Raw genomic sequence first — 22748 nt, 5'->3', positions numbered from 1 at the left:
AACAGAGAATAGTTCACGTATATGAAAGCATTTATAACTTAGACTAAAAATAAATACTGCTCCATCCACCACCTAACTTAAAAAGATGAAACATTGGGATGCCTGGGTGGCTCAGCAGTTGAGCATCTACCTTTGGCTCAGGGTATGATCCCAGGTCCAGGGATCGAGTCCTGCATCAGGCTCCCTGCAAGGAGCCTGCCTCTCTGTGTCTTTCATGAATAAATAAACAAAATAAAATCTAAAAAAAAAAAAAAAAAAAGGCTGGTTCATTTTAGGCTCACTATATTCTCTAAACTACAGCTCTCTGCCTTCTCCCCACCTCTCATCTCACCAAAAGAAACCACTACCCTGGACTCTGTGATTAACATTCCCTTTTTCCTAATTTACAGTTAGACCACACATTTTTGTAACGTTAAGTTATACTGCTCTACTTAGTATAACATTATTTTTCTGCTATTTTCTTTTTTCCTCAATATTCTGATACACCTCTACATTGATGCACGTAGCTATGGTTCATTTAATCTCACAATTCTACACTGTTCATTGCATGAATACACCACTATCTATCCACTTCCCCACTTATGGGTTTGTGGGTTATTTCAAGCTTTAAGTTATTACAAAATGCTGCTACCAAAACTCCCATACTGTTCTCCTGGTGATCCATGGGACAGAGTCTCTAGGAGAGTGCTTCCTGACTCTTCTGACACCATGGCACGTGTAGAAAACAATATTTGCATGAATACTGGAAGAACATCAGAGGCGTGTAGAGTTCTGGATGAAGCTGCAGAGGGGCCCACAGACTGGCACCATGAAGATTCAGTGCCCCCCAGCCCAGCGGCAGAGGCAGGCCCAAGCAGGCCCACAGTGCTAGTTAAGTCCAAACTGTCTCCCAAAAGGAACACAGCATTTCGCCCCTAGGTAGACCTTGCGTTAGAGCTCCCATAGCTCCCCCTCCTCCACAAGCCCGGATGTTGTCAGACATTCGGTAAGACAAATTTCTATGCATTCAAGTCATGTTTCCTCGCTGCTAATGAAATGGGGTGTCTTTCTGTGCAGTCTATTTCTAGCTTCTCTTCTGAGACACTGATGTATTTCTTTTGCGCAGGTTTTATTAGGTAAAATCTGTTGTTCTTGAACGGATTGTTTTTGGCATCCCTGATACAATCCAGATAGTAATCATTTGTCAGTTTTATGTATTCTAACATCTCCCTATTTGAGCCTGTTTTTCACCTTTCACTGTTCATTATTTAATACAATTAAGAGATTCTGTTCATCAGTCTTTAATGGTTTGAGCTTTTTTTGTCTTCTTCAGGAAATTCTTCCCTAAGTTATTTGTTATTGAATTTAATAAACAAAAACAAAACAAAAAAAACACACCTGTTTTGTAGTCAGAGAACATGCTCTGTGAATCAGATATTCTACAATATGCTGAGTCTTACTTTCTGATCAAGCAGGAGGTTAATTTTTGCACATGCCCAGTGCTTATTTGAGAATAATATGCACTTTCCAATTTTTGGGTGGAAGGTACTATAATAAATGTCCAATAGATCAGGGATGACAAACACCGGCCAGGGGGGATGGGTAACAAATCCAGCCCTGGCCATCTGTTTACATATCATCTCTGGCTTCCTGTACTCCACAAAGGCAGAGTTAAGTAGTTGAGACAAAGACCATATGGCCTCACAAAGCTGAAAATATTTACTATCTGGCCCTTTATAGGAAAAGCCTGCCAATCTCTGTTGCGCTCAAAACTGTTCCCCTCCCCCTTTTTCTTTGGTCTGCTTGATATCAATTAATGAAAGGGCTGCTTTAAAATCTTCTATAACTGGGCAGCCCAGGTGGCTCAGTGGTTTAGTGCCACCTTTGGCCCGGGGCCTGATCCTGGAGACCCAGGATCGAGTCCGACATCGGGTTCCCTGGGTAGAGCCTGCTTCTCCCTCTGCCTGTGTCTCTGCCTCTCTCTCTGTCTCTCTCGGTGTCTCTCAATAAATAAAATCTTTAAAAAATATATAAAAAATAAAAATCTTAACAATGACACTTCAGCAATTTCTGCTGATTCTTGCTTGTTATGTTACTTTATATTGAGGTTAGTTTATTAGATAAGAGTAAGTTTTAAATTGTTCCATTTTCCTGGTATATTACTTTTTCTATCATTAGAGCAGTGGTCACTCTTGTCCCTAGTTGTTACTTCTGCTCTGAAATCTGTCTGGATGACCTGGTCACTCTAGCAGTTTCTTTTCCTTAGCATGTATTTTTTCCATTCTTTGGTATCTTGCATTTTGGATGTGTCTCTCATAAATAGCAAACAGCTGCACTCAGTTTTTCCATGGAATCTGACACTCTTTTTGTCAGGAAGTCTGGTCCATTTGTTATATAAAGTGACATATATTTGGTTTCATTTCCATCATCTTAGACGATATTTTCTTTTTACCTGTTTTTTCTATCCTCCTCCTCTATCCTCCTTAAAATTTTTTTCACTCCATTTTTTACCTTATAAAAGCTTTAACCTTTTCACATGTTCCCAACATTATAACATGACTTCTAGAGTTAATAAAGTCAAAAATTTCAGCAGTGTCTTTATCCTCCTCCACAACAATGTAAGAGCATCTGAACTCTTATTGTCAGATTTAAACCCCTTTCCTTGCCTCTTTGCTGTTTATTTTTATTGTGTTTTCAATGGAGAAATACATCATCTGTTTCCAAAATAGCGCTTGAAAAATACAAGGGGTACAGGTTCTATAAAACAAAGCCAACTCCTGCCATGAGACACTATGTACATCATGTGAAAAAACTAGTCTGATATTCAGTTAACGAAAACTAGAAAACTCCCAAGTTTCCAGCTTGGTTAAACAAGTATAGTTACATGAAACACTTAATAAACTAATTTTCCCCCAATGTGTAAACAAAATGACAAGACCACATCTGTGCCTGGCAATTCCAGCCAGACACCTCAACTATCTGAAATACACAGCTCCTGTGCACACTTTGCCCAACTTATTGTAGCAGAAGGGCAAGATATCTTGACTGCACAGGCAAATATGTGGGCAATAGGGACACTGTGTACTCGACATCACAAAGTAGGGGTAAAAAGAAAGCCTCAGTTACTGCAGAGCCTAAAAGGAAGACTATATTCCAACTGTGGAAAGTTAATCTAGAAGGATAGAGAAAGGGTTTAAGAAATTATAGTTTCACATGAAAAATGCACACATGGTAGAAAGGAACACAGTTGGGGGAGGGTAGGAATCAGAACCAGGCTAACCGGGAAACCTGTCAGGCTCGCTGTGTCTAGATTCAGACAGACCAAGTTTCCATTCATCTACATCTGTTGCCATTCATGTGTCCTAAACACAGATGTTTTGCTGCTTAATTATGAGTGGCCATTCATTTTTTAATTTAAAAGAAGGTATTCCTAATCTCTCGTAGGATAAAACAAAAACAGAAAGCTGACTAGATGTCAAGTACTTGCTAGAAACCATTTTGTATTTCAATGTTTTTACATGTGAAATTTACTGATAAATTTTAGTGAGTCCTTTAAAAATAAAAATTGGTTTAAATATTTTAGAGAAAATGCCTTTTTGCTTACATGCTTAAACTGGAAATTAACTTTATCATAAGCAAATACTCTGTGGAGCATACAAAATTTCTCATATGTATAGCTCAAACAGCCATCCAAGACCAATAACATGTTTCCCAATTCATTACTTTCGGTAAAACTTTAGTAAAATATTAGCCATAGAACCCAAATCCAGTGTTTTGTACCGTGTTGCCACAGGATTGTTGGTTTTCTATCACGGTTAAAAATATACTAGCATTTTTTTTTTTTAATGAATCAACATACAAGCATACCTTGTACATACAAGCAAAGAGAAGCAGGGGAGAGGCAAAAAGCTTTTTGTTTTAGGACAAATGCAAGAGAATATGGATCTTTGTTAGTTCTGAGACAGTAATTGGTATTTGACTGCTGACTGTATGCACTCTAAAACAATTCCACAGATAAGACCAACATATAATTTCTTGATTGTGTCCCAGAAAAGCCAAAGACCTACTAATTACTGTTCCAATGTCAAATATATACCCTATGAGTTGACATTTCATTTTAAAGGGTTACAGCTACCTCACCAGAACTGAGCAAGATGGACTTCTATGCTTTTTCTGAAGTTTGGTACACACTGCACCCACAATGGTATCCAATTGACAATTAATAATGAAAAAAACTCTTCAGGAAAAAACCTAAAATTCATCAAGCTGAAAAACTTAAAATTAGTTCTACTTTCTAATAAAAATATACATAAAGTGCATCATCAGTATAAGGAATTCTGATACCAGTTTGTATTGCAAATTTTCCCCAACAATGCATCAAACATAAATCCAGTCCAGATGTCAGGCATGGGTACAAATATAGTTGGAGGGTTTTTTTTTTTCTCTTTATGGGTAGTCCTTTAAAATAGTTATCATAACTGCTGCTGACATATTTATAATAGTACTTCTAGCTTCATATACTAACCTGGACTTCTGATCAAGATTAGCCAAATAAAGAAAGTTACCAAATAAGGCTAAATCTAGTTTGAGTCAAATCTAGTTTGGCACCCTTCATTCTCCTCCTTTAGAATTTGAAGACAACAGGTTGAGTTGGCAGATATAGTTTATGGACCCTTGAGGTTGTTTTTATAGTTCAATCTGTCTTACTGAATTCTTGGTAACAGGAATGGTATTTGCAGGGAGAGCCAGGATATTAGAAAGTTCTGTCCTGGGTGTTTTCCACAAGGCCAGCACTGTCTGAGTAATTTACAATGGAGTTGTACTTGTCTCTTTATGAGATTGTTCCTTTTCAAGTTCCTTGGTCCTTTATGAGGTGAGAATGTCCCCTAGACTCCCACAATAGGATTAGCTATGTTGGTTGCAGGACTCCCTGAAGGCCTGGGTGGATGGTTTACCAGACGTGCTGAAGAAACAACTCTGGCAACTGTGGGCTTTGGTGGTGGAGGAAGGGCTAGTTGTGAGGCAGTCTGAGGAATGCTTTCACTCGATGCACCCCCTAAGCTTTCACTGGGATTCAACTGTTGCAAGGAAACTTCAGTAATTTGTACGGTGGTCACAGATGCAGCCATTACAGTAGGAACAGGACTATTTCTGCACTGAGAGCTACCAGTCACTGGGCTGGTCTTCATAGTGCCAGTAGGTGAGGGCACAGACATGCTGTCTTCACTGGCTACAGACAAGTCAAGGCTGCCATCACTCAAAGCTGTCAAAGTGACACCTTCCATTGAATGTGTTTTCTGTTTCTGAAGCACATGATTAGGCAGTAGTTGATGAAGTTCCTTTCTTTTTAAATGCATTGCAGCAATTTTCATATCCATCTCAAACATCTTGCTATTTATTGCTTGCCTATAAACTGTATCTGTGAAAGACTGGATATCATAGGTGAGATCAATACTGAGAATGTCAGAGTTTTCTGGCTTTTTTAGCACTAACCCAATTACCCACATAGTACGAAATTCTTCCTTCTCAGGATTTTCCTTAGGTGCTGGAAATGACTGAGGATTCACATGCGCCAGAGTAATAAATTCATTCTTCTCCAAGCTTCCAACCAGGATTCGGATTTTTGATTCCACCAAGCCCACCCATTCGAGATGCTGTTTTTCTGTCGGTGCGCTTGCTAGAAGAACAATATAATGCTTATACTTTTGAAAGAAGCTCGGAGCTTCAAAAAGCTTGGACCACTCTGCCTTACTGAGCAAAATTTCATGTGTGATAGCAAGACCTTGTTTAAACTCCTCAATCATGACCATCCTTGTCGAAACAGACACATTGTATGTGGAGTTCTGCTGTGGGTATGCTGGTGTGATTATGGGCATAAGATGGTACCTATCACTGGGATTTACTCTTGGATCCCATACAGGCAAATTAAGATTCCGCTCTTCAGGCTCTTTCAGTAGCACTGGATTTGGCCACTCCCATTCAGAAAATACCAAGAAAAACTTCCGTACAAGAGTTGATGCTATAGCATTTGGGTAGAGCTGGCAAGTTCTTGCTACTAGCATGGCCCAGGAAACACCTCCCAGGAAGCCTAGTATATTGGAATAGATATTGTGGCATTTGGCCCACAGTTTGATGGCTCTCAGAGTTAACCTGAAGTTGTCAATGTTTGGTACTAGATGTAAAATTTCATCTGTCACCCGGCAACCGTTAAGGCTTCTTATGCATCTAATATCTAAGTTTTTAAGCAGACTGTCATCTCTCAGGTCCAAATCTTCGGGAATAGTCTGCAGTGCCAATCTTGCAAACAAAATATCAATCTCTATCCCATCAAAGCACAGTTTAATAACTGGTACAAATGCCTCCTCAACAGCCCTTAAATCTTTTACTTCTTCGTGTAGTTTCAATTTGTCATAGAACGAGGTGAAAAAGTCGCTTCGATCGACATGTCTCGGTGCAACGCACAACGCATCAATATCGGCACCTTTTGTATGTACTCCTAATCTGTAAGAACCAAACGTAAAGATTTTCCCTCCAACATTTTCAATTACAGCTTGTGGAAGGCTCTTGCTTTCACTGATTTCTCGTATCCATTCCTTTACCAGATTATTTAATTTTTCCAAAATTAAAATCCTGCGCTGCAGTTCCTCTTCCTCTTCAAAAACCCCAAAGGGCTTTAGGGTTTCAATTAACTTCTGGGTAAGTACGCAGTCAGTCTCCTTGGGGGCTGCTAAACTGATGGGGGAAGAGATGCCATAGTGCTTGGGAGGCGGCGGCGTCTGTTGTGATCCCGGGGTTGTCACCGGAAACGGCATCATCTCTAGCGCCGGCCCTGCCACGCCACGTCCCCCGCCACCGCGACCTCCACGGCCGCTGCCCGGGTCATGATCCACTGAGGCGGGAGGGGCGGGGCTCCTACCAGCCCAGGTCCAACCCGCTCCCGCTCCGCTCCCGCCGCTTCAAGCGCCTCTCAGCCGTCCCCTCGGCCTCAACATGGCGCCCGGGCCCTCGGAGCAGCATTCTAGAATGGCCACGCACGCCACGTATGTTACGGCGCCTGCGCGTGGCGCGGAGCCTCACGGGAGTTGTAGTTTCCTAGGTTCCACTGCAGGACCCTGGCGGGTACAGGCGGTCAAAGGGTATGCCTTGTTCTTGGCTTCGTCCATACGGTTTACACACACCTACCATCTAGTCCCTTGATCACCATTTTTTCTTACGCCTCCGATCTATTTCCTCTCCAGGGGCAGCTTCAAGTGGCCTTCGTCCTACAGCACATTCTTCAGAAACCCCTCGCAGTGAGGGTCTGCTGTGCAAAGCGCCTCCCATTGCATTCTGCGTGGTGGGTGCCTGGCTGGTGGCATAGCTGGCTCTGCAACTCTGAGCTGACAGTTCTGTTCTTCCCAGCTGGAAGGTCCTACCTGCCGCCTCAGGTTTCTACGATTTCTGTTGAGAAATCTGCAGTTCAGCTGACCCAGTCACCTCTCTTTTCCTAATGGCAGCTGTAAGAATCCTCCCTGCCCTGAGTGTCCTTCAGGACCGCCACTGGTATCAAGAGATAAACTTTTCATTTACCTTACACTGTGATTTATGGACCATAAAATTCGTGCTTTTCATTCCATGACCTTCGGAAGAAGCTAAGGCATGTCCTTGGACTATCCTCTCCACACCATTCTCTTGATTCTCTTCACGCAGACATGTGATAGAGTCACTGGGTTCTCCGTGTCTCTGAGCTCCTGTTTCTTCGTGGGTGACGCCACATCTCCCTCTCAACTCTCCAATTTTCTATCAGTTGTAGTCTGCTGTTTAAGCCCATCACTGAAGTATCCATTTAAATACTTACATTAAAAAATAATACTTAACATTTTTAATTACTAAAACCATTATCTTGTTCTTTTCTAAATCTTCCCTGCCTCATTTTTAACTTACTTAATATTCTATAACTAATGGTTCCAATTCTTAATATTCTTGAGAATCTGATTTTAACTTGTTTTCTACTAACTCAGGCATCATTTCATGTGTCTTGTAATTTTTGTTTTTTTTTTTTAATTTTTATTTATTTATTTATGATAGTCACAGAGAGAGAGAGAGACAGAGACACAGACAGAGGGAGAAGCAGGCTCCATGCACTGGGAACCCGACGTGGGATTCGATCCCGGGTCTCCAGGATAGCGCCCTGGGCCAAAGGCAGGCGCTAAACTGCTGCGCCACCCAGGGATCCCCTGTCTTGTAATTTTTGGATTGTGAGCTCATCTCTGGTGAGGCTTGGGATGCCTGGATGTCCTTCCAAAGAGGATTTGCTTTGTTTCCATGAGACGTCCTTGTACACTATCAAATTGTACACTGTAATTTAATTCCTTTTCCAGGGACTAGCCAAATCACCTGAGTAGTGTGATTTTGAACCCCAAACATATGAGAGGAAGGGTGGTTTTTGATTCTAGGGAAGAGTTTTTCCCACCCAGAGCCCACATAAAGAGAATACTTTGTCACCTCCTTTCCTCAGGTATCAGATTCTTCCTGTTCCATCTTTTCATTCAGTGTGTCTGCCATTCAAGAGTTGCAACCATATCTGGGGGTTTCAGTTCCAACTCCCTACCTCTTTAGGGTTTTTTGTTTTATGTTTTTTTTTTTGCCTCTTTACGTCTTGAAGCTCTAGGTCTCTTTCTTATGTAGCTGCTAAAGTTTTTTTTTTTAAGATTTTATTTATTTATTCATGAGAGACACACAGAGAGAGAGAGGGGCAGAGGGAGAAGCAAGGTCCATGCAGGGAGCCCGACATGGGATTTGATCCTGGGACTCTGGGATCACGTCCTGAGCCAAAGGCAGATGCTCAAGCTCAACCGCTGAGCCACCCAGTATCCCTAAACTAAAGTTTCTTGATCACAAAGACTCGCAAATGCCTCCAGAGCTTATAAAATCAGCTAAGATTCTGAGGTTTCAAAGTACCTCTTTTTTTTTTTTTAACCCCTGCTGATTTACTTGGTTACTCAACTATGCCTCTTAAAGGAGATTTTTAAAAATATTTCAACTAAGGAAGGTGGGCAGGGGGTTGGGGTGACTGGGTAGCAGGCACTGAGGGGGGCACTTGATGGGATGAGCACTAGGTGTTATGCTATATGTTGGCAAATCGAACAATAAAAAATATACAAAAAAAAGCAGATCTGAAATTTAAAAAATTTTTTAAAAATATTTCAACCAACACTTTCAGGTACTTTATATAGAAAGATTTTCTAGGATAAGTAATCCCACATATTGCAAGAAATAGAAGTACCTAATTTTCAACCCACTTCAATATGATTTGCATGCTCAACATTCCAGCAACACAGCCATCAGTAAGGTCTTTGTTGACTTCCATGTGCTTAATCCAATGGATCTAATGGTCTAAATTATGTTTTATTTATAATAGCCTCTTCTTGGCCTCCATGGCACTACACTCTTTGTGCTATCTTGTACATCTCAGGCCTCCCCTCAGCCTAATTTGCTGACTGCTCCTGCATTACTTAGCCTCTAAAGTCAGTGATTCTCTAGATTCCATATTAAATTATTTCTTCTTATCATATGTATATTCACTACCTAGATAATCTCAATTTTCACAGCTTTAAATATCACCTATTTACAGCTTAATATAAGCTTTTGTAACACATTCTTTTTTAAAGATTTTATTTTAGAGAGAGAGCATGTGCACAATGGGGGGACAGGCAGAGGGAAAGGGAGAGAATCCCAAGCAGACTCCCCACTAAGCGCAGAACCCAATATGGGGCTTGATCTCACAGTCCTGAGATAATGACCTGAGCCAAAACCAAGAGTCAGACTCTGAATTGAGCCACCCAGGCAGCCCATAACAGACTCTCTTCTAAGCTCCAGATCCATATTATCTGACTTCCAATCTACCACCTCCATTGAGTATTTGAAACTTAACCTGGTTTATTTTATTTTTTTTATTAACCTGGTTTAAAGAGAGCTTACTCTTCCCTATATAATTTTTTTCTCTCTCAGTAGTCACCATTCTAGTAAATGGCATCCCCATCCACCCAACTGTGCAGAGGTCCCTTCCTGATTTTGATCCTAAGATGGAAAGAAATATACGAGTGTTCCTTGAGTGTCTTGATTAAAGGATATGATTGAATGAATTTGAGCAGCTGTCTTTGGGACTGGGGAGTGCGGCATTCTCAACACCTTCCTCTTTCTTATACTCAACATCTAGTTCATTTATGAATATTGTTGATTCTTTCTCCAGAATACATTTGGGATTCATACACTTCTCCCTACCTATTCCCTCATAACTCTACTCATCTAGACTCCTATAGTAACCTAATTAATCTCCTATTACTGACCTTTTTGAGAATTTTCTACTAGGAGCCAGAGTGGTCTTTTAATCCCTTTAGTAGCCTCCCATTATACTTAGTCTAAAATACCTAACAATCCAGCTTGTCTTCCCCCTAACCATCTCTCCAGCCTCACTGCCCACAGCTTTCCTCCACACTCTAGCCACAATGGCCTTCTTCTAATGCATTGCATTTGCTTCACTGTCTCTCACCCCTGAGTCTGTACACAGTACTCTTCCCTCTGCCCAGAAGGCCCTTCCCACCCCACCAAGTGTCTACTATTCTTCACCTGCTTAACATGTTGTCATCCTTGAGATTGGTTTAAATTTTATCTCCTCAGAATTCTCTAACATTCATGCTAAATTAGCACATGTGCTTTTCTTCCATAGCGTTATCACAATTTGGTTTTTTTAAGATTTATTTATTTTAATAATAATTTTTTATTGGTGTTCAATTTGCCAACATACAGAACAACACCCAGTGCTCATCCCGTCATGTGCCCCCCTCAGTGCCTGCCACCCAGTCACCCTCATCCCCCGCCCTCCTCCCCTTCCACCACCCCTAGTTAGTTTCCCAGAGTTAGGAGTCTTCCATGTTCTGTCTCCCTTTCTGATATTTCCTACCCATTTCTTCTCCCTTCCCCTCTATTCCTTTTCACTATTATTTATATTCCCCAAATGATAATGACAAATGTTTGTCCTTCTCCGATTGACTTATTTCACTCAGCATAATACCCTCCAGTTCCATCCACGTCGAAGCAAATGGTGGGTATTTGTCATTTCTAATGGCTGAGTAATATTCCATCATTATCACAATTTGTAATTATGTTCTCCCTGTGATTGTTTCTTTCCCTTTACTTCCCACTAGACTCTTAGCTCCATGAGAACATGATTTGCTTTGTCAACTGCTCGCTCTCTCTCGTCTCTCTCTATATATATACACACACACACATGCACGCGCGCACACACACACACACACACACCCCTAGTCAAGCACCTAACAGAGTAGCACTCAACAAATATTTGCTGATAAATTACTGAATGAACACAGAAAAATTCTTTCTCCTTCGAATCCCTGGTAATCAATAACCAGAAGACTTATTACTTGAATTTTGATTAGACAGAGGTCACTTTCAAATCTACATATTGTTACTTTTGGGAAATTATTTCATGACTTGGTTTACAGCTACTCGTACCAGTTGGCTACAGGGAGTCATGGCTGCATGACTCTAGTACCCCACTACATTATAGGACCTTTTGATTTGAAGTGTTTCCAGAGGAGATTTTTGTGGTCAGGAGCTCATACTCAGTGCCTAAGGATGTGGAAGGGCCTCACAAGAAAGCATGCCATTATCATGGCTGTCTTTCTGGAGAAGCTGCTGTCCAGCAGTGCTTACTAGGAAAAAAACTAGATATATCTACAAGACAAAAATTCCATTCCTTGGATAATACACTAAGAGAACTCTACACAGAACCTCTAGAGGGTGGGGTGTTTGCCATTGTTTATAGTAGGATGAAGCTGGATGAAACCTCAGCGCCCATGACTTGGGGAAAGGATAATGTGGTATATGTATATGATGGAAAACTATGACTCAATCAAAAGCAATGAACTGAAATTTATAGCACCACAGTAGATCTTAATCTTATTACAGTGTCCTTAATTGAACAGAAAGTTTAAATTTTTACACAGTCAAATCCATCTACCTTTTCCCCTTATGGTTTGTGCCTTTTAAGTCATCTTATGAAATCTTTCTTTCTTTCTTTTAGCTGATGCCAATTATCCCAACACCATTTACAAAATCCTTTCCCTACTCTCTGTGATGCAACCCTACATCACACCAAATTCCCATTGAGTCAGTCCACACAGATCTGCCTCTCCCATCTCTACTGTGTTCTCTCCATCTGCTTGGATGTTTCTGCCCCCACACCCACATGCCTTGAATTACCACAGTTTTAAAACATGTCTCAGAGCTAAGGAGGTCAATCTCCCCTATCCCTGTTCATCTTGTTCAAACCTATCTTGGGCATCCTTTCATAAAGATGGACTCAGTCTGTGCAACAACAGCACTGCAAAGAAGGCGGACCTGGGCCTCATTTACTGCTTTCACTCTGTACACATCTGAACATGTGTTCAAGACCTCTAAGAATATTTCTGCCACTTCAACCATCAAAAGGAAAAAAAAGAGTTAGTTGACTAGCATTCTCTGTTTATGTGAATATATTATCTAAAACCAATAAGAGATACTATCCTACATGATTAAATATATCCTCCAAAATCTTTCCCCAAAATTATAAGTCACTTTTGGGAACCAACAACTATCAACATGCTTTAAATGTTAATAAAACATAGTTGTTAATATGTTAATACTTCTTGGAAATGCTTCACATGGTTAACTGGATCAAGTGAGATCTCTCTTCCCATTTAACCAAATTCCAAATTTTGCTTTTATGTCTACCTGTTTCCAGACAACTTTAAAGAGGTTGATTCATTTTGTTGCAATTTTGTATGACAGAGAAGGCATCAAGGACTAGGAGAATTTGCTGTACTAGTTAGAGAGCAAATGCTGGCTAATGGATTTTTTTTAAAATATACTTCTTCCAGAATTTAAAAATCAATTTCAATAAAACTATAAAGAGGTTTTAGAAAATATGAGTTAAGTGCTATTTCGTTTATACAATCAGTAGCTAGTCATGACAACCAATAAACATCCACTGTCACATTGTGAGCATCCCAACTGGGGGCCAAATGTAAAGAAAGATAAACTGCAGATCTAATGGCTAACAGATGTCTGGTATTCCTGCTCAACCCCTCCACCTGACACCTAATCCCTTCTGGCTCCAACTCCCCAGGAGAGCCTGCATCCCCGCAGGTACACACCTCCCTCCCTGCAATGTCCACACCAGCCATACCTTAGCCAATTCCTCTTATATTTTACATCTTGTAGACATTTTACACCAGTTGTGACCTCCCCTTGTGTGTTCTGTGTTAAGCTTTGGAGGCTCCTTATATAATATGGCTGGAATCCCTGGGGAGGTGGGGGTGCTGCTGGCCAGGCCCCGGGGTGGGCACCATCCAGCCTAGGGGAGCAGGCAGTTAAGCCTCTTCCAATGCTGCACTTCAATGTGGAACTGAAGGCTGTGAACTTTTAAAAAATCTACACAGTGAATTAAAGGATGAGATGGGCTGCGAGCAAATAACCATTCAACTTTATGTTCTCTTTGAATTAAAAATCCTCAAAAATGTCTTTTAAGCTCAATTACTTTAGACTGATGAGAAAAGTTAGCAGTTGTCTTGCTTTTCACCAAATCACATACAATAAATGCTGCCCACAATGATTTTTATCCCTGCGAATATGCTCAAAGGAATCTCACGCAAGACTTACAAGGCAGTTACTTCTAAACAAAAGAAGAAAATCGAAATCGCCTCCTTCATCCCGAGAGTTCTTAATGATCAGATTCATAGCAGAAGAGAAATATCAAAAGCACAGAGAGGTTAGGGGATGTGTGAGGACAGAATTCATGGTGCACAGTCAGTGGGTAGAGACACCAGAGGGCTCCCATGCAGCCTCAACATCCCTGTCTGTCATGGGGGTCCAGGCTCCATCTGCACATCCATGGATGGAGAAGTGGGAGGAACCACACACCCAAAGTCAGGCGCGCTCAGAGATGACATAATCTGCCCCCACCAGCCACTCTGGGCCTGAAGGAGAGGAGAAGCTGGTGGGTTGCACTGTCAGGTGCCCAAGTGGCAAATTCCTCGTCACTCAAACCCTGGCACTTGCGGACTGCCGTCAGCACACCACCCTCTCTCCTCCCTGCCCCATCCCCTGGCAAAGAAAATGGATTCCAACCCTGGAGTTTTAGATGCACACATGATGTGGGACTTCAAGAGGAGCTTGCTCTCCTTACATGCATCAAGAGGCATTTAATGAGCATCTACTGTATGACCCACACTGTACAGGCATTCAAAGGGTGGTTAGTCCCAAGGCCAAGGGCTGAGGCAGAGATGCCCTGCAATGGCATAGCCTGCACACCTTGAGTCACAGAAGCTTTGACACACTCTAACCTTGCTTGATTTCCAGGGGACACCCAAAGCAAAGGAGGAGACCCTGCCTGCTGGGAATGGAACAATGCCAAGTCTCTGAGGGCAATGTACACCACACAAAAAGGCACCCAGGAGCAGAGAAAGCAGCTCTGCATGTCACCCTCAAAACACTGGACTTTCAAGGCACCCAAGTACCTCAGTGAGCCACAAGACAGAGGGTGTAGCCTGAGGATCATAAAGGTACATGGCCACTGGCCAACCAACTAAGCTCAGGCTGCTAGGTCCAAATTGTGGTTCCCAAGCAAGGGCAAGTTTGCCCCCAGGGACAGCCACCAATGCCTGGAGACATTTTGGTTGCTGCAGCCAGTAGAGGTGTTGCTAGCATCTCATGGGCAGAGGCCTGGAACTGCTAACTACCCTCTAATATGCAGGTTGGCCCTCACAGCATACCATCAGCCTAAAATGTCAGTGAGGCCAAGCTTGAAAAATCTAGGCTAAATATTCTGCCACCCCGAGACATGAAAGAACCTTCTCTCGCCTTCCCAAGCCACTGATAAAGGCCACATGGCCCAGCTGTCACTCCTCCCCAAAGTGCAGGGAACCTGATTACCATCTGTATGTCAGTGACAGGACCCAGAGCCCTGTCTATGCTCCTGATGCTAAACACCAGCCTTCTGGGGATATGCAAGTAGGAGAGTCCTTGCCGCCCCCACCTATACCAGCAGTCTCTCTCCCAGAGCGGATGCACAATATTTTGATACTCTGGAAATCAGGGGGAAGCTGGCAGCTGTGAAAAGACAGTGTTTATGAAAACAAAACCCAAAGTGCCTGAGTGCATTACTATGGGTGCATAATAATGGTCCAAATGGTTAAGGAAAGCCCCAAGGATTCTTGCTCCAATGCCTCTGGGAAGCATCTGGCACACCCTCTTTTAGGCTTTGATTCTGAGGGGACCCCAACGAGTCAGTAGGAGAACAGCCTGGGGTGAGTTCCCGGCACCCACTCCCAGCTGCTCCTCAACTCCAAAGAGCAGCCAGGATGCATGCCTTGGGCATTGGCTATAGCTCATTCTGAAACCAGTACCAGTGAGCCCAGACTCACTAATGACTGGGGTGAGTCCTTCACTGTGACAACGGGCAGTGGATTGGTGAAAACCATGATGGCAGTGCTCAGTAACCTGAAGCCTGAGAAGGCCGGTGTGAAGTCACACACAGATGCATGTGCATGCACACACCACATATAACGCACACATGTGCACATATGTACATGCATACACGTGCACATAGGCACGTACGTGTACATGCACACACAGGCAGTCCCTTCCCCTTTCCACCACTTTTCCCAGATGAGGTAGACTACTGGCTCACTGGAAGAGTAGGGTCAACCTCTTCTGCTCTTTAGGGGAAAGAAGAACAGAGAAGCCGTGGAGCACTGTCCCGCAGAATTCACCACCATCCTAAACACGAAAACGCCCCATCTCTGTAGGCACTGCTTTCACCTGTGCAAATGCCACCACGTAGCCTCATGCCCACACACAGGCCAGCTAGGCCCCACTCTCTAGAAGACAAGCAGGCCCTGGGGGTGCGATGGGAGGCATATAAAGCAGGAGACACGGGGCAAAGTCTTCCCGAGCAGCCAGACCAACAAGCTTGAGATTCTTATTATCAAACCTGGCACAGAATCCTCAAAAGACATGTAACACCCTCTTCAGCTCTCTGGGGTCAGTTCGGACAAGGCATAGCCTCCGCAGGCCTCACCGCACTGTCTTTACTGTCACAGGCAAGGGGGACAGCATGGTCAGGAGGCCCTGGGGTGCCCAGACCACACCCCAAGAGAAGGCCAGCAGCAAAGGCTGACTCCCTGGGGTCTAGGAGGCCTGCTTCAGGCAGGTAACACAACCCGCTTCCAGCCTGAAGAAGTGTGTCAGTGAGACTGGTCCTGTTCAATAGACTCTTTATTTGAAAGGTTTTGCAAAACCAACACCAAGTTGAATAGGCCATGGGCAATGGGGCCTTCCCTTGCCTCAACTCACGTAAAGGGAAGGCCATCTGCAAGGGGCTGGTGAACAAGAGACAAGGTCCCATGTCGGGAGATGGCATCTGGCCCCTGGTTCCCCACCAGCCATCATTGTACAACACAGAGCAATCTTTCCAAGGCCCTGAGTAAGGACAATGACCATGAGCTGAACACCAGTGAGGCCCCTCAGCAGGTCTGCCTGGCCTCGTGGGAGGCAAGACAGGGCCAGACGAAAAACCAAAGCCTAGGCCCGCCGGGTGGGGGTGTTTGGGGTGCTGGTCCAGAGAGGCTTGGAAACAATACCAACTCCACCTGGGCCTGCTTTTAATCATCATTGCATGCCAGTAACTCCCAATGTCATCAGGGATTAACTCCCCCTGTCAGAAGGAACCCCAACTCTGTCCTCCACACACTTCTGCCTAGGAGCACACAGAACAAGCTGCTTACCACATACAGGAAACATTAATAATGATACAGAATTTCAACTCCTTGGCATCTGCCAAGCACCATGCTAAGTGCTTTTCTATGTCACTAACACGAGGCTGAAGTCATGCCCCCATTCTCCAGATCAGGAAACTGAGGCCACAAGAGGTGAGCTACTTTGCCTAAAGTAACAGAGGGTCACTACTGCTAAATGCCAGTAGTGAGACTGTGAGACTGGACTGTGAGACTCAAAGGTCCCATCAGGCCTGAGTGACCCCAGACCCTGGGAGACCCACTGACCCACCACCCTGCTCCTTTTCACACACTGACGGTACAAAGCAGGCCCCAAAGCAGAAGCAGAGCTCATGAAAATGAACATTTACAACACCTCAGAGACACACTCAACAGGTCAGGAATGCTCAAGGCCCCTTTTGACCCTGGGGCATCATGAAATCAAATGATAACTCAGGACAAGTCCCTTTTTTGCATTAAGCCACCATTTCTCCAGGAAATTAAGAAAAAGTCAAATATGATTTGACATACGTTTAAGAGTTGTTCAGCATTTGAAGAAAATTATGATTTATGGCATTTACCTATTAAGGTCATCAACTTCCCGCCAACTGAACAATAGACAGACGCAGAGCAGGGCCCCACAGGTCGCCAAGTGCCCCAGGCACCCACAAACTCATGCAAACTCGGTGCACCCTGTCACCTCTGAAGACTCAACTTCCTCCCCTGTCCTTTCATTGCACTGTCCCTAAGGCTCGCCCAGTACTGCAGGTACTACCGGACTTCCCATAACACATGTGCCACCTCCACTGGCACAGCATGTATGGTGTCCGCTTGGCACTAAAGCACATGACTGCAAGATGGCAGCAGGAGCCGCTAAAGCACCAGCACGTGTCCCGCAGCATAGATGAACTGCAGTCTCCACGGCAGCTTCAATTAAAACAGTGAATTTAAGAAGTCCTCAAACGCCATCACGGAGCAAACACACCTTACTGAGCTTTCCCCCAAAGAGATCCCTAAGCCTCTGCCTTTAGGTTCTCCCCCCACCAGCCCCTGCTTTCCACAGCCCCTGAGTCTTCTCCCGTCCTCACCTGCAGTCAGAGTGTCCACGTCCTTGGCTGCCAGCTCTTCCACGTCTGACCTCTTTCTTAGCTCAAACCTCCGGGACAAGCCTTCTCGGGGTTTCCACAATTCCTGGATCAAGAGGGGCTTCTCGTTATCCCCAAAGACCCGAAAGCATTCAGCCTGCCACTGCTGCCCAGGGTCACCAGCCTGGCCCACCACGTCACACAGCACATACTGGCTGGCGCACTCTGGGCTCAAGGCATAGCGCTCCAGGGCTTCCTTCACCAGCTCCTGGGCGCTGGACATGCCGGTGGCCAGGACGCTCTTATAGTGGGTACCCGTGCAGACACTGTCCCCGAACACCTTCAGGACCCCAGGGGCCGAGAGCTGAGTAGAGAGTTCTGCAGGGTCATCGCTGGCGCCCAGGCTAGAGAAGGTGGTGTCCAGGTCTCGGTACTTGTAGCTCAGCGTCCGGGACAGCACGCTGGATAACAGCTGGCTCTGCCGCTTCAGCTTGCTCTTGGTGGGTGGAGACATGATGAAGTGGGTCCCATAAAACATGGTGGGCCAGTCGTCATGGACAAGGACTGAGGGCTCTGGCCAATGACAGGGCAAAGGCTGTGTCCTGGGAGAAAAACATAAGGGTTAGCACTGACCATCATGAGTGGCAAGAGCAATCAAGGCTCAAGTGAATTTTGATGACTCAATAAGGCACCCAGGGCCTGGTTTCACAACAGAGCCAGCAGGCATGCTACATCCGGCCAAGTGCCACAAGCACCTGAGTCAGAAAACAGTTGAAGCCAGCAGGAACCACAGGGGACAGAGCAGGTTCCAATGGCCTCAAGCACCCTTCAAGGAAAGCCATTACCGGGAAGCACGATGAGGTCACCAAAAGGTAAGACAGGCTCTGCCATAGGGTTCTGACTTCTGAGGAGAGCCAGGCACATACGCCCTTGCGGCAGGCAGCCAAGAAATCGTGGTAGCGGGCATGTGGATGAGCGTACTTGCCTAGCAGAATCGTGCAGGGCTGGCCCGGTCCCGTAGGAGGCAGCCCACAGAGGGCAGCAAGCCCAATCCCCTTAAGCTCAGCCTCTCCTGCACCACAGCTTCTAATGCGGGGAATGAAACCCAAGCACAAATGGATCCAGGCAAACAGGCAAAGTCACAGACACGTTAACAGAGTACTGAGTAATCAGACATTCTGCACATAGATCCCCGATACATGGCTCCTCCATGACTGGCCGTGGCCTGGAAGAGCTGCTTCCTCAGGATAGCAGCACTACAAGGTCCACACGAGTACAATGGACACAAAAGGGCTCTTCCAGAACCAGGGGAGGCATGAGTGGAATGTATGCATTCCACCCACCACATCCAGCCTGGTATTCAGGCCCTGTCCCAGCCAGAGATGCGATCTTGCTGGGGAAATTAGAAACAGCTCAGGGACGCTTTGGTGTGTCATAAAATCATAATTCTGATGCACCTGGAGCTTGAAGGATCTAGAATTCTAAGTTTACCAGGTGCCCCCTGCTCCCTGCCCAAGCACTGTGGGAGCAAGAAGGCAGTCTCTGCTTCATGAACACAGAGACTTTGCAACAGGCAGAGGACACTGAAAAACTGTACCCATCTCCTGACTACTGCATCCCGCTTCTCTGCTCACGTGCTCACCAAACCCAAAAGCAGACCAACCAAGAAATGTCTACTCTCTCAAGGCTCTGGAGACAGTGGCCCAGGTCCCAGTGAGGACAGCAGTGGGCATGGCCTCTGTGACTGGGAGAAAAACGGCACTCAGCTGAAGTCAGGGTCCTGTCCTGACCCACTCCTGGCTCCACGGGCACTGGAGAAGGCTTTCTGGAAGTGAAGCTGTGTGCGTGGGGTAGGAGAACATCACTGAGAAGCCCCCCAAACAAAAGGGCCCACATGGACCCCAAGGGAACCCACAGTGGACCTGTGTTTGGGCCTCTTGCTAGCTCCACAGAGGCTTCTGTCACATTTTGTAAGTCTCTCACTCCACCCAGGGCTTTCGTTGAGGAAGCCTGGAAGCAGACCTGCCATTCAACTCCTCTAGACCAGCCTGGGTCTGTCAGCCACCATACATCCTCAGAGAAGCCCCAAATCTTCAAAATGGTTCTGACAGCTTCTTGCACCAAAGAGCAGGTTCCAAATACTAATGTTTGCTCTTTGGGGGTGGGTGGAGGACATTCGTGTTCTATAGCCTGTTATTTATGCTCCCCCCCCCCCCCCCCGCAAAGCTCTTTATTATACACCAGCTTCCTGAAGCCTAGAACTCTCTTAAAGCAGTCAGTTTCCTAAACAGAACAAGCATTTGGGGTTCTCTCCAGTCTCCATGAATCAGGGCTTCAATTCTCTCCCCCTGAGAAATGTGTGACCCATCTCCTTGTGAAATTCTTTTCTTTTTTAAGTATTTTTTAAAAGATTTTATTTATTTATCCATGAGAGACACACAGAGAAAGAGAGAGAGAGAGACAGAGACAGAGGCAGAGACAGAGACACAGGCAGAGGGAGAAGCAGGCTCCATTGAGGGAGCCAGACGTGGGACTTGATCCTGGGTCTCCAGGATCATGCCCTGGGCCAAAAGCAGTGCTAAACCACTGAGCCCTCCTTGTGAAATTCTAACTCTGGCCTCCCCGCATGGGCCCATCAAACACAGCTGAAGCTTTTTGGATAGTACCTGCATACCAAGTTTGCACGCCACACCAGCAGCCCATTCCGATGTGAGCCTTCTGAGAGTTACACAACCCTGCCTCTCAGGACACCTCAGCTCAGAAGCCTCTAGGGCCTTCGCAAAGTACCTGAACCTTCCATAGACGCCCTGCTTACCTGGCCCCCTCCCCCTCCAAGCATTGGCCCCAGGGTCTTGACCCAAACCCAAAGTGGCCCAGAGGCTTGGAAGCTGCTGCCTTTCGAAATGTCTGAATGTGAACTTAAATATGATGTCCTAAACTGCAAGGAAGGCACCCAGGTACAGCATAGAAGGGGAATGCTATTCTGTGCCTGGCACAAGGTCCAAAGTTCTGTAAGTTCTGAAGCATATACAACTCTGCTTTAATAAACAAGAAACAGAAGCTTACACAGCTGCTAGGTTCCCTCCCAGGGACTCAGAAACGAGCTCCCCTCCCTTCTCTTCAGCAGGATTCCAAGGCAAAGTTAGCAAAATCACATCAAGAGGAGAGAAAATGTAGGACAGACTGTGATCTATCTGTTCTCTTCTGAAGCTCCTTCTTAAGCCCCAGAAGTGCCAGCAAATACAAATCCTGGTCTATCTGGCCAAGGAGCCTTTTTCTCCTCATGGTCATTCTCTCTGTGGCCACTTTCAGAGAGCAGCCACCAATGGTGGCCACGTGTTCCCTCGCCAGCATCCTTCACAATTGCAGAATGCAGAGGATGACCTAGTTGTCCCCCTGTGCCAGATGGTCCCTAGCAAGGGCCAGAGCGCAGGTACACCCTACAGAGTGGGGTGTGCCCTGGGTAACTCAATCTGGGTTTTGGAGGCATGACCTGTCTTTCTCTTTGCTGCCCACTCCTCTTTCACACAAATATTTGGGGAAACAGGACCAATCGTGTAGGACACTTGCTACTGCACCTCTCAGGCAATGTTTTTCTCTTGTTCTCCAGGAAGAATCTAATTTCTGATGAAAACAAGCTCAAGTCACCCCAGTGAGTGCAATGAGTGAGGTCAGTGCCGGGCTGACGAAATGGGTGGAGACACATGGCCAGCCCAACACCACAATGTGGAACTCATTAGAATTTCCACCAGGACAGGGAAGGAAGAGGGTAGACTCTCAGGCTCTGCTTTATCCGCACCGTCCATAAATCCTGTTTTGAGAGCTCTAGCCAGAGCAATGCTTTTAAATACAAAAATAATTTAATCAGATGTAATTCTGACATGCTACCCTCTTGAGAGGGGACTTTTTCCACCGATTGGATTAAGGACTGGCTCCTCTCTGGAATGCACAAGAGGTGCTAACTGGAGACACCTGTAATCACCCTCAACTTGCAAATTCTTTTGGGCAATTCAGATTAACTAAACACTTAACAGGGAGTGTGTATGTGAGTGTGTGTGAGTGTGCGTGCGTGGGGGGGGTGGGGGGTGTTGCTGAGCAGGCGGGTCTGCAGCCTCCCACCATCAACCGGCTCCCTGATGGGAAAGAAGCCAGTTTCTTCCTCGGAGGCCCCCAGGAGCTCCAGCTCAGCATCTGTTTTCTTAGATGCAGTATTTGTCGAGGGGCTGGAGGTGGTACAGAAATAGCTGGGAGACAATGCTTTCAGCTGGCACACGAGTGGGGGAACGCGCCGCCGTGTGAGCAGGAAAACCAGGACCAGCTGTGGGCGGGTGGAGGGGGGATGTCACGCCGACCCTGGAACGAGGGCGCGGCCCCGGGTGCCCTGCTCCCCGCGGCGCCCGCGCTGCCAGACGCCCTCGAAGGGACCACCAGGGAGACTGAGGCCCTGGGGTGCCCTGCAGTGGTGGGGCCGGACTCCCGAGTCCCATGGCACCGCTGCCGCAGCCGGACCCTGGAACCTGCAGGGCCGGCCGCCCTCACCCGCGCTCGCCCCCTTCGGGTCCCGCCCCCTCCCCACCCCCGGAGCCGCGCCCGGGGCCGGGACACCGCCGGTCTCCATGGCAACCGGACAAGCCTGGCCGGCCCGGCCCGGGAGATGCCCCGTGAGGGCCCCGCTGCCCCAGCGCGCGCCCCGCGGCCTCCCCGCCGGCCGGCTCTGCGCCCCGGGACCCCGGCTGCCGCTCCTCGCGCACCCTGCACTCACCTCCGGCACAGCCCGCCGCCACCGCGTTCCCGCGCCGCTCCCACACTGCCGTTAACCCGCGCGCCCTCGCGCCCTCGCGCCCTCGCCCCGCGCGTGGCGCGGCGCCTC

At 46.0% G+C, this 22748-nt stretch overlaps 2 protein-coding genes across 4 annotated transcripts in view; both read right to left on the bottom strand.

Moving 5' to 3' along the window:
• Nucleotides 1-22748, bottom strand: part of RADIL (Rap associating with DIL domain) — a 68660-nt gene extending 45912 nt beyond the window's left edge. For all 3 annotated transcript variants that reach the window (XM_041748922.1, XM_041748923.1, XM_041748924.1), the window contains exons 1-2: nucleotides 22641-22748; nucleotides 17882-18480 (exon numbers count right to left, since the gene is read on the bottom strand). In XM_041748922.1, the coding sequence (XP_041604856.1) occupies nucleotides 17882-18416 (535 nt within the window). In that variant the 5' untranslated portion in view covers nucleotides 18417-18480; nucleotides 22641-22748. The remainder of the gene's footprint in view (nucleotides 1-17881; nucleotides 18481-22640) is intronic.
• On the bottom strand, nucleotides 2642-6975 carry PAPOLB (poly(A) polymerase beta). The gene has a single exon (XM_041748927.1). The coding sequence runs from the start codon at nucleotides 6792-6794 to the stop codon at nucleotides 4866-4868; it is 1929 nt and encodes a 642-aa protein (XP_041604861.1). The 5' UTR covers nucleotides 6795-6975; the 3' UTR covers nucleotides 2642-4865.

Source organism: Vulpes lagopus, chromosome 3 (assembly GCF_018345385.1).
Source record: "Vulpes lagopus strain Blue_001 chromosome 3, ASM1834538v1, whole genome shotgun sequence".
Lineage (NCBI taxonomy): Eukaryota > Metazoa > Chordata > Mammalia > Carnivora > Canidae > Vulpes > Vulpes lagopus.
This window is presented reverse-complemented; position numbering and strand designations above follow the sequence as displayed.